The sequence below is a fragment of the Chaetura pelagica genome, unplaced genomic scaffold, assembly GCF_000747805.2.
Source record: "Chaetura pelagica isolate M959 unplaced genomic scaffold, ChaPel_1.0 scaffold404, whole genome shotgun sequence".
NCBI classification, from domain to species: Eukaryota; Metazoa; Chordata; class Aves; order Apodiformes; family Apodidae; genus Chaetura; species Chaetura pelagica.
The window spans coordinates 182,811-206,250 of NW_009952975.1; the positions used below are offsets into that span (position 1 = coordinate 182,811).

At 48.5% G+C, this 23,440-nt stretch overlaps 1 protein-coding gene across 1 annotated transcript in view; it reads right to left on the bottom strand.

Moving 5' to 3' along the window:
• Positions 1 to 23,440, bottom strand: part of CSMD2 (CUB and Sushi multiple domains 2) — a 260,285-nt gene that overhangs the window by 87,571 nt on the left and 149,274 nt on the right. The window contains 8 exon segments of the mRNA XM_009996341.1: positions 1,027 to 1,215; positions 2,522 to 2,737; positions 6,893 to 7,009; positions 7,180 to 7,368; positions 7,741 to 7,928; positions 8,631 to 8,769; positions 11,251 to 11,445; positions 13,755 to 14,081. Of these exon segments, the coding sequence (XP_009994643.1) occupies positions 1,027 to 1,215; positions 2,522 to 2,737; positions 6,893 to 7,009; positions 7,180 to 7,368; positions 7,741 to 7,928; positions 8,631 to 8,769; positions 11,251 to 11,445; positions 13,755 to 14,081 (1,560 nt within the window).

A 23,440-nucleotide genomic window follows, 5' to 3' on the forward strand; every position in this document is an offset into this window, starting at 1 on the left:
GCTCTTCCTAGTGGCCTCTGCCAGGGTGAACACAGGGAAGAGATCTGTTCTGCCCCATGTGAATCCCTCATGGCCCTGGGCACATCCCAGGCAGCAGCAGAGCCCTCAATAGTTTCCTGCTTACTAAATTGTACAATAAAAAATACACTCAATCTTTCTTGCACAGGCCTGAAGGATCCTGCTTCCTTCCTGCCTGCTGTAGCCTCTTCTGTTCTTCACACTGGGAGGGTGCTGGGGGCTGGGCAGGGGGTGCTGTGCAGACCCCTCCAGACAAGAGCGTCTGTAGCATCAGGGACAACAGCCAGAGACCAGCCCAGTGCTGCAGAGGAATTCTTCCTCTCCTCTACCCTTAGCTTTATTCATCAGTGTAAACAGTGGCTGGAGAGGTTGCAAAAAGGACTTGCAGTAGTTTAGCAGGAGGTGAAGGGAAAGGTTTAAGGTGCAAGGAACCCCTGGAGGGTAAAGGAAAGGTAAAGGCCAGAGGGAGTTTCCCAGACAAACGTGCAACCTGCACTGCTTGAGATCCCCCCACCCAGCAGCAGCTTCCAGACACCTGGACCATGAAGCTCTGCACCCGTCCAGTTCACAGGGAGGATGGCTCACACCCACACTGGTATTTTACTGGAACTCCCCCAGAGGGATGGCAGGTTCCCCACGGCCCATGGTTCATTCCCTTGTACAGTCCCCATGGAGGAGCTGCAGGGACACGGGGCTTCCCCCAGCACGTGTCACCCACCCTGCTCCAGCTGGGGAGGGGAGAGCAGCCCTCTGCCTGCCCCTCCTGTCCCCACACACACTGCAGGGCTGCCAGGTCACAGGATCACAGAAGATTAGGGGTTGGAAGGGACCTCTGAAGATCATCGAGTCCAACCCACAAGGTCCCTCCAGCCCCCGCAGCCCCATCCCTGCTCCAACCGCCCTGCCAGCCCACAGGGGCTGTCCTGGGGGTGGCACCCACCCCTGCCCACCAACACCATCCAGCACAGGGTAACCAACCAAGCAAAATGAAAGCACATGACCACCTACCAACACACCTTGGCAGAGGGGAACTCCACACACGGCGCCGCCCCCCGAGGCAGGTGATGCGGGACGCGCCCTCCAGCCGGTACCCCGGGAAGCAGGAGAAGGTGAGAACATCTCCCACCCCGAACTGCAGCCCCTTCCTGATGCTGTAGGCTGGGACCTCCGGCTCATCACAGGGCTCCAAATCATATTCTACAGGGGACAAATGGACAGAACAGCAGGGTGACACCTTATTCCCTCTTCTCCCGGGATCCCACCCCTGAACGCGAGGATGAGGAGGCAGCTCCAGGTTTTGGTCCAGCTGCAGGGAAGCTCTGCAGAAGGAGCATCCACACAAGACATACATCCCATTGGAGCCATGAACACCAGCCTGGCTTTCACTCTCAACATGCAGCCTCCGGGGTGACACCAGGACCTTGATTTAAACCAACTCAAAATACAACAGGTCTCATTTCCTGTCACCGTTGTCAGACAATCAAGGTGACATCACTGGTGACAAAACATGATGGAGATTTTTCATTCTCCCTCTGGTTTAGTCCAATGAAGATAAATTGATCCAGGTGGGATTTCTGCTGCCTCTACATTACTAATCCTGCAAATGAATGAACACAGCATCCTGCTTGGGGAATGCCAGAGGACATTTAAGCTGCTGTTAAAGGAAAGGTCATGTAGCATTGTGGCTAATAGCCAAGTGCAGGTCTGTCTTCAACCACACAACACTCTGAAGTAGAACACTTTTGGGGGTTATTTTTAAAAATAATAACATACCTGCAAAGTACATATATTTAGCTAAAGGAAGCTAAAAATGTAACTAACTCTCATTTTCGTCTTCCAAGATAGGAAAGAAATCTCCAAATACATTGAAAATAACAGTTATCATTAGAGGTAATTCTATTTTAAGGCAAAAAAGTCATCAAAATGGAAGTTAGCTGGAAACTTTCTGACTAGTTTCTGCAGAGTATCGTGGGCAAACCCCAATTCAGAGGCCAGAAAAAAGGCACTGGAAACCTGTCCTCTCCGTGCAGCTGGTTTTATCTGCATCTATGGCAACAGCTCTGTCACAGGCAGTGAGCACATCAGCACCAGGCTCCACAATAAAGATGGTTATTTCTCTTCCACATCAGCAGGCTGAGTTTGCAGCCGTTGCCCTCAGGACTAAAAGGTGTGATGAGACAGAGGAAAGAACAGGACCAAGATGATAAACTTCAGCCCGCTAACTGATTGTTTTACAGAGTGGCTTGTTGGGGCAGTCAGGCAGTAAATAGTACATTTTCTGAAATGTGTGCCCAGGCAAACACTTGGGCAGTCACTTCAGCAGGGCTTCATGCTAAAGGACACAGCTACACACCCTGACACGTCACCCAGAGATCAGTGATTATTTACAAGCGCGACGATCCGTCCTGCCCAGGCAAACGGGTCCCTCTTGGAGCCTTCCCCCAGCAGCACCACCCGCACGCTCCTTCTCATTGGCAGCTTCTTTGTCCACGCCTGTTCTTACCTGAGAAGGTGATGTTGAAGCCCTCGTAGGACATGGAGAAGTCTGAGATGAAGCGAATCTGAGCCGAGAAGTTCCCGAAGAGCCCGGCGCTCAGCGGCGCCGGCAGCCGGGAGCCCGTCAGCTGCTGCAGGGGCTGAGCAAAGCTGCTGTTCTCCGTGATGAGGAGGTAGTCGTGGCCATTCTCCAAGTGGAAGGTATGAAAGGTGAAGAACACACCTGCACAGGACAAAAAAGAGATGGTTTCAGGCAGGAGTGTTGGCCTGGCAGCCCCTCACCCCTCTCCCTCAGAGCACACCGGTACTGACTCCCTGTTTCCCAGGGAACAGCCACCCAACTGAGAAGGAAAAGCACTGAAATCCTGGGCACATCCATGTTAGCAATGAAACAGATGAAAAGGTAAAAGAAGTGTATGGTACAAGGCCCAGACCAGAGAGAGGCAGCTGAGATCTTTGATTCCTGTGCTTTTGTGACACGGGAAAGGGGACAAGAGGAGCTCGCTTGAGGGAGGGATCAGCAGCAGGAAGGACAGAGCCTGGACCTCAGAGGAGTGTTTTATTTCAAAAGCATTGACCTTCAGATGGATCACAAGAGCTACAAGAGCTGTAAGGACTTGGAGACAAGAAAAACAAATATGTTCCAGACAGAATTCATACCTAGCAAAATAGGACTTAAGGCTACTTAAGTATCAAGGTCAGAGGGGCTTTTCAAGAAGGTGAAGTGTCAGCAGGGGCTCCCTCTGCCCTCCCACGCCAGGATGGAATGTTGGTCCCCAGAACAGTTGGGATCACTCAGGGACAGGCACAGGTTCCCTCAGCTGGAACTGGCTCCCAAGCCCTTCATGTGTGTTTCCCAAGGGCCATGTCATGCAGCCCCAGCACCTTGGTCCTGCAGGGAGGGGGTTTCTGCTGTCCCTTCCCTGCTCATGACCCAGGACCTGCTGTCCCCTCCAGGGCTCAGGCTGGGAAGCCACAGGGTGGGTAGCCCAAGCCTTGCCAGCCCTAACAGCTCAAAGAAGCAAAAAGAATCCTACACTTCTATTCATATGATACTGACAAAAATAAAACCTGTGACAGAACCAGCTACAGAAAGAACAGGCAAACACAGGAGAACTGTTCTGTCTCTTCTTCCCAATTCAATTTCAAATAGTTGAAACATTTTGGTGAGCAGGCTGTGACCTTGCTGCATTTGTAAATGAAAAAGAAAGGAGTAATGGATTACTTAAAATATCTTTCACACCTACAGACACAAAATAGCAAGTACTTCAGGCTTTTGCAAAAGCCTCCAGCTAGGTGATTCTTCATGCTGGAATTCAAAGGCAAATTAGAAACACTTATTCTCAGGAAAATAATCCCTTCTGCAAAGAACAACAAACGGCAGTAACAGCTTTCAGAGAGCAAAGGGCCTTGCACCAGAAACCCTGTCACATCACCATCACACGGGAAGCAAAAGCAATGCCTGCCATAACAAAAAAATAATAAAACCATTCTAAAAGCCTCTTTGAATTAATGCAGCTTCTTTCATCCAAAGATCTTGGCACCCTTGGAGCACCCAGGGGCAGGCTCCTGAGCTGAACTGCCTGATCACTCCTCATCACCTCCCTGAGCTGTTCCCTGAGAAACAGGCTCCTCTGTGCAGACACCAGGGCTGGGATCTGGTGCTCGTTAGTCACAGTTTGAGCCCGACCTCCTGGCACACGCCAGGAGTGCCCATGGCATGACCAGGATCTCTCATTTGAGCCAGTCATTAACAGCACAGAGACCACCAGCCTGGGGAGACCCACCAGCTGCCCTGCCCTGCATCCCATCCCTGCCAAAGTGCAGCATCTGCTGCTCCAGAAGCAACACAGCAAATCTGTAACCCAGAATTAGAGGAATATCCTCCTCCTTACTCCCCATTAATTTCTGGAGATCAGGATGAGACCAGTCTAGAGACTGATTAAAGCTCTGGAGCATGAGATTTGCTATCCATCCCAACAGTTTTTTGTCAGCATCAAATTATAATTCTGAATATTCCATTTATCTCTGTCTATCCAATTTATTTTTGAAGGTTTACTGGTCACATGTCAGCACTTTCCTTCCAAGAACTGAAGGACAGAGAGGTTGGTAACCAATACAAAGCTTTTCCCATGGAAATCCTTGGATTTGGAAGCAGTGGGATTCACAGGACATCTCAACAGCCCTGTTCTCTCCCCATCTTTGTCCCAGCCTTGCAGCTCATTGTACCTTGGCATCCTTCAGTGTTCCAGGCAGCAGTATTTGTGTCATGACCAAAAGGGCCTTGACTTTGACATTTTCTTTCCTACACCCAGATGAATACTATATGCAGCCTGACAGAAAAATGTTACTTTCCCCTGCAGAACTCCAAAAAGGCAGGAAACATCTAACAGGTTCCCTATGCTTATTATTCTTACCAGCAGCACAGTGAATTCAAAATAGATCTGACCTGTTTTGGTCTGAAAACTTGGTGAAACACAGTGAATACAAAACGTCTTCAGTTTGCCCTGTTTACCAACTGGCAAGAAATTTACACCCTTGCCTTTACAAAGCCCAGCCTAAGGAACAGAACAGCATCTCTCCCCCCACAGCAGCAGAGCTCCAGAGACACCCCAGCACAGGCCCCAGGGTGGGGAGGACAGCCCTTGTCTCCAGGTCTCCTAAGATCCCAACTCCAATCACCTCACATGAGGCCCCCCCAGCAGCAGAGCCAGTTAAGGGCTCTGTGACTGTAGCCATAAGGACTAATTACAAACTCATTTTAAGGGATTTGTGACCCTGATTGAACCTCTGCTCTGCACTGGAATTTACTGTGGCACAAAATGTCCCTGCAAAAGCAGGTGGTTGTTTTTTTTTTCCCCATACTATGTCAAAGAAACAACAAAACAAATTATAGGGAAAAGAAATAACTTTGAAGTTCTCAGATTAAAAATAATAGTCTCTCTTTATGCACTTAAATGCCTTTCAAATTAAGCTACTTTTAAACTCAAATTGTAGAGCTCATGAATCCATAAAGTAAATCGGTGTCTGCAGTCACATAAAAATAATTACTGTAACAACCAACTTGTTTCAATCAGGGGACTTGTGTGCTGGCCACGTACAACATGTTCATAAAGATCTGGGAGTGAATAACTTGAGACCTGCTTTTATGATGCAGATCTTCCTCAGCCACTGGCTTGGCAGGGAAGAGGCTGGTGGACAGAGAGGGACAAAAAGCCCCTCAAATTGTCTACCCAAACCTCCACTCTCTGAAAATGAGCCGTGTTTTTTTGAGCCCTGCCAAAAGACCTTCTGATGTTGGCATAAAAGCACACAGGCCATCAGAGCTGCACGTTCTCATATCAAAGAGAGTCAGTTTGCTGTGTTGTGCTTAGCTGCAGGATAATGCAGTGCCTGGCTGGAGAGCTGCAGCCAAGGCAGAGGGGATTAATGAAGAGTGGATTGCTGCTCCTCCACAGAATGCTTTTCACAGCATGTGATGGTTCCCTTAATGCACTCTGCTGCTCATTGACAACTTTATTTGCTATAATACAAATGGTATTTGCAAAATGGGCTCATGATAGCTCCTGTCGTGCTGATATCTGGTGTGAGACAGTTATAGAGGAGTGCATAAAGTTACACGAAAGGTTTATACCCTTTGTGCTTATCCCAGGCAGATCCTGACTGGATCAGGAGAAATTGCCTCCCGCCCTCGTACATAAAACTTGCTCCCTAATCACCAATGAGACATTTCCTCGAAGACAAAAGATTGGCCTGTGCTGCATGGGAGGCTGGGCTGAACAGACCTGCCCTTTGCCTCTGTGCTGGCAAGGAAATGAGAGCTGCAGAACTAGGGCAGAGCTGGGACCTGGGAGCCTGAGTCCTGTCCCATATCTGGAAATGATTTACTACCCACTTCCACCTCTCCACCTGTCAGTGTTAAATAGATAGTGACCCAGCACTGCAAAGAAAAATAAGGCTGAAGGTACCAAACGTGGCTGCAGTGGTATCAGCAGCAGCTCCCCCTTCCTCCGTGTGGCACTGCAGCAATTCCAGCTACCCAACCACCAGCTGAACCTCCCAGAGGACACTGCCACAAAGGGATAGAACCAGGGATAACACTTGGCACATCCTCTCAGATCTGGGGACTTGATATGGGACCATCTTTCCCTCTTAATCCTCTCCACTTGAAAAGGATTAAGAGATGTGACACCAAAAAACCCTCTGAATCTTGACAAGGGACAATGTTTGGGTGGTGGCAAGAATGGTAACTGGCCAAGCACTCATACCCATCACTAGTGAGAGACAAGCTCTTGGTTTACTCAGGGAGCACTTGCCTCTCACTGACCACCATCCTCCAGCCCATCTCTAAAACCACTCTAAGCTAAAGGTTTCTCACCTTTTCCATGTGATGCTTCTATTGTCCACGTGCAGTTCAAGTTATTTGGATAAAAATCAGGGAAGCCTGGGGATAAGATGGTACCACTGGAGCCACGAATGTAACCTCCACACAGAGCTGCAAGAAAAGGAAGGAGAAAGAATGATATAACCCCAAGGCAGCTGGAAGAATACAAGTTCTGAATGTCAAAATAAAACCCCACCCATCAAAATCAAGCAAAAGAGATGTCACTGGGAGCTGCACCATCGCTCCTTTGCAACTGCAGGTGTTCCCTCTGCCCTCCTTACCCTCACAGCTGGGCAGTGGCCGGCTCCACTGGAAGTTGGGCTCACACTCCAGGGCTTCACTGTCACTCAGGGTGTAGCCTGAGTCGCAGCTGAAGGTGACCAGAGCTCCCACGTAGAAATCGTTGCCGTGGCGCTGCCCGTTCACCGGGATCCCCGGGTCCAGGCAATGGTCTGACTGAAGCTTCACAGCTGTGCCAAACAAACCCAGGGGTGTCAGAGCACGCAGGGGCTGCAGAGCTTGCTGCACAGGGCAGGGGCCAGCCTGGGGGAAGGCTCAGCTCCTCCTCAGAGCTCGAAGTCCTACTGATTCTCCCCAAAGCAAGTGGCTGAAGCAGAGGGAGGGACTCAACTCTGCCTCCCAACCTCAACCACATTCTGTTAAAATAAAATATTCTAAACAACCAAAATAGCCAAAAAGCAGCAACTGCTACTTGAGTTGCAGCAGGTTCACCCCCTCCAGTCACCATACTGGTGCTAACTGGGGGCAGAGGGGAGAGGAGAGTCCAAGGGGCCGGGGACTGAGCCCGCAGAGCGTGTCCTGACAGCAGGAACCACACTTACTTTCATAGCGGATCTGAAAGCCTATGTCAGAGTGGCTTTTGTCAGTGGTGAAGAGGAGGTAGAGGTAGTTGCTGGTGCTGATGAGGAACTGGGGCACCTGAGTCCCATCATAGACCCCTATCAATGGGGAAGAATAGGACCGGCCATCTCGCACTTCCAGGGTGTCGTAGTTCACCTCTGTCTTAAACCTGAAAGGGACAGAAGAATGTGTCTGTGAGAAACCAGCACGGCTCAGGTGGCTTCACTGCACTCCTGAACGTGCTCTCATGGCCAGAAGGCAGCACAGGCCACAGGCAACAGGTGGGTACATTTCTACTGCCTGTGCATCTCACTGAGAACACCTCGTTCCCCTCCTGTTCTGGATTCTTCCTGATCCTTCTGCTTTACCTGCTGAGGCAGAGTGGGTCTTTGCAGCAGCAAGTATCTCATGCTACATGAACAACCACTTCAAAGACCAGAGGAGTGGTCTCAACCAGACCTGGGTTCAGAGCTGCGTGGCCCTCCTCCAGCAACAAAAGCCAGGGCAAGGCAAGAGACTTGGCAGTGCTGAGGCAGAGCCAGGTCCTCCCCAGCAGCCTGAGCACGGGGCAGCTCAGCCTCCCCAAACGTGTCCTACCTGTGTCTAAAACAGCACTGCAAATTAGCAGGAGCTAGTCAAAGCAAGAAAGGGAAAGGCATCATTTTCCGCCTTTTCTTCTCAAACGTGAGGTAAATTTTAATGTCTTGTCAGGAGTGAGTGAAAGAAAAGAAGAGCCAAAGAGAAGCTGGAAACCAAACCCAGTGCTGAGCAGCTCGTTGCCATTTCCCCCGGGGTGGCTGCAGCTCCATCCCGCAGGAACCACCGGGAAAGAAGGCAAATGGGAAACCTGGGAGAAGGGCAGAGTGAGCACCTGTCAAACGTGATCTTGATGGGGTAGCCTGGCTGGGCCTCTATGACCCAGGCACAGCTCAAGGAGTCCTTGTAGAAGCCGGGCCAGCCAGGGGACAGGATGGTTCCACTGGGCGACGTCAGGTGGCCCCCGCAGGGCGCTGGGGACAAGGAAAATGACACCATTCAGGTGGGAGCATCACAGAAGCTGTGGTACCATCAAACAGAACCCTCCCCACCAGGCAGCACTGTCCTGCCACACAGCAGTTCTCGTGTCTTATTGTTTCACAAGTTAAAAGTAAGCAGAACCAGATGAAATGACAACACTGGCTGCTGAGAAACTGCCTTTGTAGCTGAGACTGAAGATGGAGCAGCCTGCTGCTGTGGGAGTCAGCAGCCTGACCTTGTGCAGCAGCTCTAAGGGGACAGGATATCATAATAATTACTAGATATAAAACCAGAGAAAACTGCAAGGTCAAGTTTGCATTTCAGGAGCTGCAGGTGCCAGAAAATCTTCCCTAGTTGTGGAATTGAGTCATGTCTTTTCTTGCACAAGGGACATCACAAGACTATGGCATTTATTCCACACTCTGGTCCCTTGTGCCATCAGCAGAAGCTAAAGGCACATTATAATCTTTTCTGGAAAAAGGACACTGGATCTGATGGACCAGAGGTACAAAATCCTACAGCCCGAAATAACTGCAACGTGTTGTCCTTTAGAAATCAAACAGGATGGAAAAGTGTGTCTGTTCCTGGGAGCCTGTGCTGCCCCTGCTCACTTTGCAGGATTCAGCACCCATGTGTTTCTCCATCTCCCAGTCAGTCAAGTCACTGGTGCTGGTCACACAGGTCCCCCATGGCAGTGTGACAACATTAATGTCACCTTCAGGAGCTCCCATGGGGCAGACCAAGCCCCTTGTCTGCCGGTGGAGTCCTTGCAGACCAAGGGGACCTGCTCCTCCAGAGCAGCTGCTGAAGCACCAACACTGGTGTGAGCTTTGCACGAGGGCTACAAAACATCACACTTGACATGGCCTGAAAACACTGATGTGAGTCTGGGCCTAAAACCTTCACTGCTGCTCTGAAGGATGCCAGATCAAAGCCAATTGATCTCAACTGGATCCTAACCAATTAGTCTTGAACAAGAGGCTCCCTTCTGCCCCAAAGCTACAGTTTTCTGTCAGGACTTCTATCCATCTTTCAACTCATTTTTAAGTCTCTTTCTTTCCCATTAATTCTTTTCAAGCACTAAACAGTACTTTAGATCTATATACTTTCTTCTTGTTTAAAAAGGCTAATTAAAAAGTTCACTTAACCAAGTGCATGCTGAAGTCAAAGAAATCACCACTGTGATCACAAGGAAAAAAGCACAAGTTAATGGCCTAAGGTTATCAAAGCTTCCAAAATAAAATTTGATTAAAAGGGTACCATGTCATGTATGTTTCCCTTCACACTTACAGATGCATAAACTTAAAGGTTGGTGGAAGTAATGGAAAACTTGAACCTGTAGATATTTTATTGCCAGCACCTTGCAAAAGAAAAATTACACAAGAATAGAAAGTCCAGCTTCTTGTTACTTCAAAGTCATTGAACACAACTGCTACCTTCTTGCAATCTGAAAGGCAAAGGACTAGATTGTGTGATTTCTGCTGCTCATCCACTTCAACAATGCATGACCAATTACTGAAATGATTTCTCAGTAGTACAGTGCTGATTCCCAGGAGCACAGCCCTCATTGCTCAGATTGCTGGGAACACCAGTGCAGGGCATCAGTACCCTGAGAATGGGGAGCAGGGGAAGACTTCTCACTTCTAATGACCTCTTTCCTCACTTCTTTTCCATAGTAAAGGCTTTAAAGGACTAGGAAAAATCTTTGATATCTGTGTTTAACCCATTGCCCCACTTCTGGGCTGACTGTCACAGCTGCTGTGACAGAGAGGTGTGAGTTACACAAAACTTCTGGCTCTCAACTGCCAGAGCCCATCAGACAGGACTGACAGAGGCTGAAGGTGTGTGGGTGTGGGTGTGTGTGGGTGGGTGGGTGCTGGCAGCACTGAGCTCACTTTTCACAGGACAGAGCTGAACTTTTTGCTTCTTTCATTATATAAATATAATACATTTAACATGGAACCAAAAACACTGACAGGAAAATCATTGCCAAGTATCTTCTATTCTCTGTTCTTTAATTCCCTTCATGGCAAGAGTCACAGGGAAGCTGTTTGTCATCAGTCAACTAAAGCCTTTTATTATTGGTCTAGAAAAACAACTCTTGTAACAAGAACTGACCTAATAAAAATAATCCCCATCATCCATTTCACACAAAGCTAGAAGCAGAGTTCAGTGCCTGTGACTGTTGGCCACAGCACTTGCTCCTAAGCAAACTCTGTGTGCAGACAACATCCTCCTGTGCTACGGAAAGTCCTGGCTAAGAACCCAAGTCCAACAGCCCTTCAGCTCTCAGCAACAAATGCCTCTGCCTGGGTGATGGCAAAAGGCCTCCCACAAGGTCAGCACTGTGCACCTTCACTATGGATCATCTGACTGGGACCTTGATAGACAAAACTACTATTCTGTTCTGCCCAGGAGATCATTCTCCCTCCAGGGTGCACGTACAGACTAGGAGGAAAGACGACAAAATTTACCTTCACATCTGAGCACTGCATTATTCCAGACCACATTTCCATCCTTCAGGATGCAGGTGATGGTTTCTGAGCCATGGGTCCTAATGAAGCCCTCATCACACAGGAAGGACACGGAGCTGCCCAGCTGGAGGCTGTCCCCAAAGCGCTTCCCGTTCACCGGCACGCCAGGGTCAGGGCACTCGTTATGCCTAAAGGCTAACAGGGAAAGAGAGGAGAATAGTGAGTAACTTGTTTGCCCCACCTCTGTCCAATTCAAAAATTAGGATGCTGGACCACAAACAACATGTCTTTCCTACAGAGACAACAGCACTTAACTTGCCCCTGGACAGCAGAACTTCCTGCAGGGAAAACCAAACAGCATGGACTACATTTTAGATTATGATCATCCCAGCAAAGCTGCTGTGTTCCTCACAGACCTGTCAGCCTGGGGCAGAAACCATGTCAGCACCCCTGCTCTAAACTGCTGAGACACCCAAATGTGGGTTCCCACTGTTCAACTTCTCATCTAGTTGAACTGGCCTAACTTTTCCTGTTCCCTGTCTCTACTACAAGTGTTCATTTGCAGCCTCCAAGAGGAAGGACGAGATTAACACCATTTGTAGAATCACATAGTGGTGAAGGTTGGAATGGACCTTAAAGATCATCAGGTTCCAACCTCCCTGCTATGAGCAGGTACACCTCCCACTAGACCAGGCTGCACAAGCCTCATCCAACCTGCCCTTGAACACCTCCAGGGAGGGGGTGTCTCTGTACCTAAGAGGTGCTGAGATACAGGGGCCAGAAAAGAGCCTGAAGAACCAAATGATCTTGTCAACAATCACTCACATACAGTGTATGCAAATACTCGAAATAGAGAAAGATTTTTTTAAACCTCTAGAAATACCCCAATGCATGATTCAGCATAGAGGGGACAGAAATTAACCATTAATAAGAAAAAAATGAAAGCTTTAAAGCCCTGTGGTTAAGGATAAAGGTCCTCTCAGTATGATCTGTGACTGCCTGCCATGTAGTCCCTCACCTTGCTTGTCACCATTACCAGGATAAAATGAAGGACACGCAGCAATTACCTTTCTAGGTATTGCAAAGTTGCCCATGGATTGCACAGACACACAGCTCTGGTTAAAGCTCTGCCCTTTTCCAGCAGTTAAAAACTAGGCCAGCCAACCAATCAGAAGGGAAGGCTACAGCCCTAATTCCCCATTAAGGACATAATTACATACTATATCTTCATATGCTGGGAGGTGGTCTTTAGAGATGAGCAGCATATCAAAGATTAAAGCCTCCAGATTAATCACACACACGTGCTTTTAGTATCTTCAATGCACCTGACAAAATTCAGAGGAGCTCTGGGTTTCCTACAGAGCATTGTTGCTCTTGCAGTATCTTGTTCTCCCCAGTGCTGGAGGGGAACAGGCTGGGGCTGTTCCTCCTGCTCTTCAACTGCCCCTGGCAGCAAGATGTTGTCTCCTCTCTCACACTTCAGCTGAAGGAAAAGGTGTCTGAGGAAGACCCAGGAGCTCAGGCAGTCAGAGCAGATGACTCACATGTACTGAAGAGTCATTTGCAACAATTAAAAGAATTGGCTCAAAAATGCCTGTGCACAGGGAACACCCACAGCTCCCAACACGGGGACGAGCTGCAGTGGAGCTGCACCCTGCAGGGCACCACCAGTGCTCCTGGATGAGACATCAGTCCTGGCTGGGATACAACCTCACACAAGCTACCTCATCTGATGAGCCTTCAGCCTGCTCTAGTGTGGCAAATGACTTCTTAAGACCTCTGGGTTTTTTTTGTTTTTAAATAGAGGATTTGCAATCCTAGCTAGAAAGGCTATTAATTCAGCTGTGCCACTACAGGCTATTATACCAAAGTCATTTATCAGTTCTGCTGAATAGGTTTAATAATGCTCTTCAGAAAATTATAGGACAATATAAGGATAAAATTACCAGTGCATTCATTTGAGATTTGAAGACTGGACCTACGTGAAGCCAAAAGTATCTGTGAAAGTTTCAATGCTTCATAAGATGTTACCACGTTTTACTTTATCTTCAAAGTCTTGCATGTTTCAGGTGTCAGCAAACAACGACAGCACTGGGTGGTGAACACAACCAGCCCAGTTCTAATGGCTCTTCCTGATCTGCATCACATTGTCCACAAAGTGTTGCTTCACCACAGAGAGCAGACTGAGGCACAGCAGGAGGGGGAGAAAACCCACCTCACCCAGCAAGCTGATGGGAGAGCAGAAACCCCAGCTGCTCCATGGACAGATAATCCAGGGCCAAACTAGACAACACTTGAACTTCACAGCCAGAAAGATCCTGTGCAATCAGCTCTAAACTTGACACCAATCTTCAATGATCTAACTGCAAATCTGAAGTAATCCCCAATTTTCAGACTTTGGATTTACTAGGAATGGTTTTAGTGAGATCAAACTCTTACCCATTAGTCTCCAACAAGAATTTAGAGCTTGAACTGAAAACCAGAAGGAAGGACTGGGCACTTACTGGTGAAGGTTATGTTGAAGCCTCTCTTCTCTGTGGAGTGGTCGGTCTGGAACTCCAGCCTGGCTACGTGACCACTGCTGGTCAGAGAAGAGGGGATCTGGTTTCCTGAGAAGGTCCCCAGCACCGGCGACTCAGCAGTCCCACCATCCTTCACAGCCAGGAAATCAAACTGGGGCTCCACATCAAAATCATTGAAAGCCAAGTGAATTCGGCTCTCGGGTTTAGCTATAATTAACCAAACACAGTGCAAGCTGCTTCCGTATTCTTCAGGGTAATTTGGTGACAGCACAATCCCAGATGGGGTGGTGAAGTTGAAAAAGCAGGAAACTGCAATAAGAAATCACCATCAATCACACAGCCTGGTGCTCCCACAAGCTGCTCTGCCACGTTCCCCCTCCCTCTCATCCCTCGGGCTGAGCGATTCCTGCCCGTTCCCACCTGCTTCGCTTCTCAGACACCATTAAAGAAGGGCTCAGTGCTCCATTCACTGCAAGATGTCAGTGATTTACTTGCATGGGGAAGAAGTGACAGAACAGCAGTCCCCAGCCCTGGTTTTGGTTGAGGTGCAGTTCTCCAGCCCAGCACAGAGCTGCCCCTTTCCCAGCAGTTCCCTTCCTTGCACCTGAGCAGGCTTTGCTCCCAGCACAGGCTGCTTTCACTGCACCAGCACAATGTCACTCAGCCAGGTGGGGATTTGGGATCTTGCAGGTGAAGTTCCTGCACGTCCCTGAGATGAAGCCTACATGAGAACCAAACGTGTGCCTACAGCTGGGGCCAAATAAAGCTGCTGTTAAATGAGGCAGACTATGTGGCCACAACTCAACACAAGCAACAAAACCTGAGGCCAGGAACCAACTTGGCTGCTGCCCCACGCAGACCTCAGGCTCCTCTGCTGCCATCTGACCCAGGCTCTTTAGGCTAAAGAATTGGGTGAACTGCAGAGCAGAGCAGGCTGCACAGGATCTGCTTAAAAATCTGCACTTTTCCTCTGCCTTTCTGTTTGCTAAATGCAAGTTTCACCCACACTCCTCAGCAGATGTAACTGCCTGGGTAGTACCTCTGATTAGATAAGCTCCTCACATTCAGACTGTCCCCACACTTTATTAAATATTTGTATGATACAGCAATAAATTGCCAACTCCTTTGAGAAGGAGCTGCAACTCCCTTTGCCTTTGTCTATCTCCTTGGGCAGCTCTTTATACCTGTGCCAAATGAGCACTGAAAAATGAAGGCAGCTCTTTGGATTTTGGTAGTGACTTTGCTGCCGTGGGCAAGGAAGAGCCTGAGAACCTTCCCAAGCTTCTCCCAACTGCCAGGGGCTTGGGACAACCCAGAGCAAGTGTGTGCAGGCTGAAATCTGCAGCCCAGGTGTAGGGGCAGTTCCCCTTCCCATTGCAAATAAATCACTGACTTCTGCTGGGCTAGCATGTCACCAAAACCAGGCATCAAACTAGACTGCCATTCCCATGGAAATAATTAAAACCAGTCTTAAAATGAAGCTGAGGGGAAGAGTGCATATGAAAAAAATCTTTAGCTCTGAAGGGTTTTCAATATATACTGTATTTCAGCTGACAAGGTCCATTAATTTGAAAAAGCAAGGCTGCCTTTTAAGTGGTACCTGCCCAATGGTTTGGATATTTTATGTATGTATGCTTCACTCATCTTTTTCCCCACCATCACCCTTGGTAAAACCCATTACTTGGAACATACATCTCACTAATTCCTGGCAAAAGGACATTGCACAGAGGATAAGCCTGGTTTTAGTTTGGCATTTATACAATTACCCGGTTCAGTGCTCACCCTCCCTCTGTTATTTTCCCTGTCTTCCTTCAACTCGTAATGGTTTCAGATCAGAAAAGATGGACATTACCATGACGTTATCAAGGCTAAGAGCTAGACAATCTCTTTCCTGCTCTCAGCAACAAAGAGAACATATTAAAGAGAAAACAAACTGCAAAATATCCTCAGGATTTTGGCTCTTTACTGGATGCTGAAATATCAAGGGATGCTGTCAAATAATTCTGCCAGCGTCAGCCTGGCGTGACCTGCCTAGGAACAGTTATTGGAAAGAAATGCATCCACACACAGAGGAACCCCTCCCAGGAGTTAGGTATTGCCTATAAAATTTTAAATCCAAGAAGGTAAATTAACATTCCTACAGGACCTGTAAGATCATAGAGGCAGCACCAGGGAGGTACAGTTGCTACCATGGCAGAGCTGGTGGCTCAGCTCAGGAAACAACAACAACAACAAAGAACTTGCTGACAAAAGAAAGAAAAGCAGAGCGAGGGAAGAATATAAAATTAACCTCTGCTAGATAAAACAAAACGACAGATTAAAAAGTATCAGATAAAAAAAACCCCAAAGCCTCCACTGCAGGGAAGAAAATAACAATCTTGATATTTTTTTTTACAAGTGTAGGAGATGGTTGCAGGCTGAGGGACAAAGGCCACTGTCCCACAGCTCCATGTCCCACAGCTCCATGTCCCACAGCCAGGCACCAATGCAAGAGCTCTCCTGGGCACAGTGGGGAGCTCAGCTTTGCCTCCCACAGGGACACATCCAGCCCAGGAAGGGACTCCTCATCCAGAAGGATCATTAACAAGACCCCGGTGTCTGTGACATGAAGATTTTCTTTGTCTTTTTAAGGAGGGTAGGTTTTTCCTCAGTGTGAAAGGGGGTTTTTGGTCTGGGGCTGCTGGATGGAGCTGGCACCAGCACCCACCTCCTTCCCTGCTTCCTCAGCAGTGCTCTGCTGGGCACTGGGGAAAAGCAGCATCTGTTTTATCACATGTCACAGCAAAATGTGAGATCAGAACCAAGATGATGACACCTGAGAAAGGTGGAGGACAGCTGAGCACAATCTGTCCTGTGCATCTGAGGGTCAGGACCAGAATGTCCCTGAGGATGGAGCAGTCACTTGGAACAGGACAGACAGACAGAGGTTGGCCCTGCTGCTGCAGCCTGACCCTCAGGACAGAACAGCCAGGCCTCTGAAGCCTGCAGCTAAGAGACTGAAATGAGTATTTATTATGGTTGTTCTTAAAGAGGACGGGTCATTATGTGCATAGCATGGACTCAGATTTATAAGCCTACGCTGATCTTTGTCAATAATAATTATTATTGATCAAGCACTGCCAAAGCAATGAGAAAAATCCCTTTATTAAATACAGCAGAATAAATCACAGTAGAAACAGAGGACCTAATGAAGCCAGTGAGACTCATGCCATTAATGAATGAGTACAAGATATTTATTCAAGTAATCACAAACACTAGCAAGATTCTGTGTTCATTTAGAGCAGTGAAACAGCACAGAAACAGCTCGTTGCGTCTGGTCTTGGAAAGTTGAGTGGGACACAAGGCTGTGACATGAGAGCACTGCCTCCATGGTCCTTGTGGGAGATGCTCATGGCTGAGCTGAATGTGGAGTCTTGTTTCTGCACCTTCAGCCAGGAGAAATTCCTGCATTTGGCTGGTCAGTCTAAGCCCAACTTGCTTCTCTTCTGCCTTCAGAAGATCCTGCCTCCTCACAGACCATCTCACTCCTCCTTAGAGGCCAACCTGGTGTCCCCAGACCCTCCATCTCCTGCTCCTTCTGCATGAGAGAATCCAGGGCTGATCCTGGGGAGGGCACACCTGCAATGCATGGGAATGGGAAAGGCACCAGGTTCAGGGACTGAACACCAAGCAGGGAATCACTGTAATAATTTCAGTCTCCATGGAAACAAACAAACAAAAAAACCTGACTTCTCTCTTAGCTTTTTGATATCATCCCACAGACTGGCTGCCTGGGAGAGACCTTAGAGACAGTAATGGATTTTCTGCCTTACCTTTCCTTTTTAAGGAGATCCCTCCTCTAGGCACAGCTTGCTGATGGACTGGAAAACAGGGCCTCAGCAGGAGCTGGTTAATAACCAGTGTGTCTTGCTCGGGGAAGCGCGGGGCCCGAAGAGCTGGCAGGGCTGGAAGCTCAGGGCTCTGCGCAAGCTGCGAAGCAAAGTGCTTTATGTTTTGTGTTTTCCTTCTCCCGTACCTGCTCTTCCCATAAACACATCTGCATCACAATTCTTTTCCTTCTTAAAAGCCCGAGGCACCAACAGGGCAAATGGGAGGTGAGGGGAAGGAGTCTAGAGCAAATATTAACTGAGAGAACTTCTTTTGTATTTCAGAGCCACAAACTCTTCAGCTGCCTCTGATGGACTCGCTGTCGCTGCCCGTGTGTGGTGAACGGGGCTGGGAGGGCTGCTCTGCTGAGAATAATGCAACATAGGCAGGGTTTGGGTACCAGACCTTGAGGAAAATATCATCAGGGAACTTCAACCAGACTGCAGAGCAGCCTCTGAGCACACAGGAGAGCACTGCGATACCAGCACGGGCTCCAGTGCAGCCCACTCAGAAGAGCAGCAGTGGCTGGGGTACTGGGAGTGGGGTAGGTTTCTTAAAACTTCCTGGAAGATGCCAATCCCCACGAGGGCAGCCTCGGGCTGCTTCTCTGCCAGGGTTTCTGCAGCCATTCAGGAGGTGCTCCAAAGCTTCTGCACAAAGACAAGATCCTTTCCCACGTGGCCTGTTTATTCTGAGGGAACTCTTCTGCTCCCTGCGGTGTCTCTTGGGAACTGGTGGTGGTGTCCACATGAAGACTGAAATTGCATTGTCATTTTTTTTGGCAAAAGCCCCAAAGCAGCCTGGAGGTGCTGTTAGGTACCTTGCCCACTTTGCTGCTTGGTGTTTAGCTGAGCACCCAGCGGCTGCTGCTGGGCTGGGAGCACTGCCAGCACTGCCAGCACTGCCAGCACTGCCACCTCCACCTCTGCAGGCTGCAACAGCCTGGGCCTGGACTGGACTCTCCTCCACACAGCCCCAAGGTCCTGGCACACTGGGTGCATGCAGGGTGACTGCTGTAACCCCAGAATGGGCAGGACACCCCCTGAGCCTGTCCCTGGGGTGATGGAGCTGCAGAGCAGGGAGTGCCTGGGCAGGTCTGGCCAGGTGTGAAGCTCCACTCGAGGGGAGCAACAGAAAGAGCCTCCAAGATAAACCTGCTCAACTGAACTGCAAACGTCCCATTGCAGCCTCCTTAAACACCAACCCCATGTGTAAAGCATTAAAGCAAGGCAGGCACAAAAGAACTTCTCTGCCAACCTCAGTGAAGGTGGCAACATAACACACAGCACGTAACACACCCCACATTCCTCTTTTCTGGATCCAGAGACAGGGGAGGGAGACAGGGACAACCTTCTCACCTGATAAAGCCAGGAAGTGTCATTTCAGATTTGGACTCACCTAAAGAGAAGCAACTCATCATGCTGAGCAATTCCTGTCAGGAATATGGACAGATGACTTGGCACAGGACAGCTCATTTCTAGCAGCATGGAACCCCAGCAGTTCAACTGCTCCAATCAGCAGAACAACAAGTGTGGAGACAACCCAACAAACTGCATCCTCCCGCTCAGCACCGAGGGAGCAGCTGGGACCAGCTCTGCTGAGCTGCCTCTACAGCCACGTGGCCACCACCATGGAGCCTCTGGCTCCAGCTCTCCCCAGGGGCAGGCTCTGTGCTGCAGGAATGTCCCTGCTGGGGACACCAGAGCTGGCCACATCTGCTGGATCCCACCCCAGCCTCATCTTGCACCCCCTTGCCTTAGCACTGCAACCTTCTTGCTGACCCAGCCCGACTGCACAAGTGCCCCAAGCCCCTGCCAATTTGGTGCGAACCAAGAGAGCATATGGAGCTGGGGACTTCCTTCTGGCTCTACAACTCCTAGACAGAGCTCATGGACAAAGGATCACTGTGGAGAAACAGGCTCTGGGGTGACCCAGGTGGATGTCAGTTTTCCTTAGATACAGACACCAAGGGAATCTTCACAACTCTGCTGACAAGTGGCTGATGGAAGATGTGCAGCTTTTTCAAGACAACTGGGACTGGTTTAGTAGATTTTCACACAGGTCACACCAAAAAATGCCTGGAGAGCTCATTGGGGACAATTCCAACCCGATTCACTGGCATTAAGAAGGTGCTTCAGTGCATCCCTGCCCAGCACAAGACTTAGGAAGCATGCATGTGTACTTAAGCAAACAGTTACATCTCAGTGCTTTGATGAACTAGAGCTGCAACGAAGAGCAAGGGCTTTGAGGGAAAGTGCTTTGCTTAAAATTAAGAAGGGAATAGTCTTAACAGGGCTGCAAACATGAATCAGGGCTCTTAACAAAAGCTACAAATCCAAATACAGAGATCAGGGTAATCCTGCCTTTATTTCATTTGCTTCCCCATTGCCAGAGAAAGACCTGGATCTCAGTGGTTCTGGGAACAGGCTGAAGAGAAGGAGCATTTCACCACCAATTTGCTGCTCTGACCCCAGATGATGTGTTTTTGTAGGTTAAGGTTAGTTACCAGCTCCCCTTCCCAACCTGTCTGGAAGAGACAGTGTCTCTCTCTGACATGATTGCAGGAAAATCATATCAAGGTGATTCATCAAAGCGTGGATCAAAAAAAATAATTAAAAAACCCCACATGGCAAAGCAGCTTGGCAATAAAAATTAATAGAATCCCTACATCTCTTCCAAAATCCACTAAAAACAACTGCATCTCCCAGCAGATAAACAAGTCCAATGTTAGCCTAGAAAACCTGTTTGCAGCAGGAGGGAGAAACATTCTGTGAGTTAATATAAAATGTTCTATCAGTTCTGCACAAAATAAGAGGAACTAAGAATAGAAGAAACAATATGAAGAGCACAGAAAGGATCAGGATTCATCAGAGGAATCAGAGCCCCTGCTACTGTTCCAAAGTCCAAAAACTCCCCTATAATGAAAAAGTATCAATTCCTTTAAAATAAAATTTTCTGGAACTTCTGATTAAATAACAATTGGAAAACAGAGGAACATTTTCATCACCTTAACCATCCACCTTCTTAACGCAGATTATAAACCAATTCCTGGTTCCTATGATCTCCAGAAAGGAGTTTCCAGTCTCCATTCATCAAGGTTCACCTACGGAGAACCCACCACTGCCTTCAGGAAACTTCTCCAAGGGTTAACTACTCTCTCTGTGCAAAAGCTGCTATTTTAAAAAAGGCAAACTATGATTTATCACTGCTAACTTGATGCACACTTTTCTCCAAATTACTCTTCCCAGGAAAGGCTCCATAGTTTGCTGTGAATAGTGGGCAGGAAAAGAAGAAAAGAGAAGGAAAAAAGAAAGAGAAAGAAAATAACAACCAATTGACAATTTAATTTAGAGCTAAATGGAAACCTTGTTGAGTGATATGAAATTACAGGGTTCTGTTCAGTACTTTGCTAGGAAAACATGGACTGCACTTTGCATTTCCAGCTACTAATCCTGAATGCTTGTACCAGACAGTGCACACAACAGGTGAGCCACCCAGCTCAAACTCACACTTGCCATCTTTACAGAGAGGAGCAAGGAGTGTTCAGCTGGGGTAACAGGATTAACCAAATAAAAATAAAAATAAAAAGAGTAATTACCACTAAGGAGATGAGGGATTTTATACTGCTATTTAGGAAAATCAGATGTTCAAAAGACAGGAAAAATGCACAAAGTCATAAAGCCTCCAAAGAGGATGACTGTGTTGAGCTGTACACCTGGGTGGGAGGACAGGGGACCCAGGGCCATGCCAACCTCCTCCTGGAACCAACTCACAGCCAACAACCATGTAAGGGATTTTGCTGGTGCTCAGCTTGGTCTGACAGGGTCAATGTATCATTTGCAACAAGACAGGGCAGGTCCCTCCTGCCCCGTGTTCCTGCATGTGATAGAAACCCTGAGCAAACTGCTGAGAAACAGGCTGTGGTTGAGGCTTCCAAGTGAAGGAGAAGGGAAGAAAGCATGACATCTGCTCCTAAGCCAGGGAAGGAAACACACAACACAGTATCAATTGGAAATGCTTTGGGAAATGCCTTCTGCTCTGTTTAGAGGAATATTATGCATGAGTACTGCTCTAAGCAGGTCTATGATACAGAGAGACTTTATGACAACACAATAGAAATAAGTGACTGAGAAGCAGTGGAGATCCTAAAGCAAGACCAGAGGAACACCAAGGCCTCTGCAGTCACTCAACAAATGTAGAGTGTCTGGAGGAGGCCAGAAGTACTCTGGGACAGCACAACTGGGATGTCTCCTCCATTTAAACACACACACACAAGCACACAAGTGTTTGCACATATTTATCCCCTGCTGTAGCCAAGTGACGCCAAACAAAACCCCAGTTCAGGGCTGAAACCTCCACCCAGGGCTGCCCAGTGCCCCACAGCCAGGATGTACAGACTGGTTTATTTCACAAGGTTCTGGTTACCTCTATAACACGTGACAGGTCCGGAAAACTTGATGTTTGCAAGTCTGATCAACGAACTAAACCTGTATCAGAAAAAGCTGTTTTCAGAAATGACTCTCCCAGAGCAGCTGGCAGGGACAGTCAGAACAAGGCAAAAACTTCACCTGCACTGGGTGAGGGGGTTACAAAGGCCACAATTGCCATGATGGGTTAGGCCATAAGCTTTAAAATGGTAGCACTGCTTGACCCATGGCAACCACCCAGCTGCAGGTGCAGGGCTGAACACTCAGGAGCTGCAGGTGACAGGCTCAGAGGGGCGGTGGCACTGCTTGACCCATGGCAACCACCCAACTGCAAGGCTGAACGCTCAGGAGCTGCAGGTGACAGGCTCAGAGGGGCAGGGAAGGAGGACAAGAGCTGCCCCAGAGGAACAGCAAAGAACCTTGTCAGGCTGCCTGGCTGCTGCAGGAGCCCTCTGAGAGCACTGCTCCCCTGCAGAGGGGACATTTGCTCTTCCTGTCCTTAGCAAGAAAACATTAACTTCATGAAACAAATTCTGGTCATAGAAAATGTTTTGTAGAAGGGCCTTCCACTGCAATAGTTCACATAAACTTCAGGTAATGAGTTTTTCTCTCCTACACACGGGTACATTTATACAGTAAATCCAACCATGTGTTTGAAAGCAATGGCACCCCTGAAACACCCTGCTCCCTGACTGGGTCTATCCAGACTTTCATCATCATTCTCACTGCAGTAGCAGAACAACTCACCAGCATCCCATTATAGCTGTAATTATGGGCTGGTCTCCCATCCATAGGCTTAATAATCTCAGCTACAGGTAACTCCAGACTTCAGTTTGAATACTGTATCTCTTCTGAGTTCCTACCATCAGAGCACAAACTCCATTTAAGCAGCAGAATGGTTTTCCTTAGGTAACATTTATCCAGATGACATCTCCTAAGCCCATTTTGCTGTCCTTCAAGAGCTCCAGAAACGTGAGCACAGCCCTGCATGAAAGGAACAGCTCAGCTTACCCCGGGCTATGGGAACTGCCTCAGCCTCTGACAGGCATCACGGTTCTGTGACTGGAACTGCAACTGTCAGAGCAAACAACAGTGACTGTGAAGCTGATTCGAGCACTGCGAGGTGCCACAGGAGAGGGAGAGAAAAAGGTCTTCAGTCTCCAGCCACCACTGACCCCCAGACACCCAGGCTGCACAGAAGCAGACACCAAGCTCGGAGCAGAGATGAGGATTGTGGTCCCCTGCCCAGCTCCAGCCCAACAGGCTCCCCAGCTCCCGTGGAGCTGGTCCAGGTATCTCAGATCAGCAGAGACTCTGAACACACCCGGCAAGGCCAGGGACACCTTGCTTAGTAACAGGTTTGCAGAAGTCATG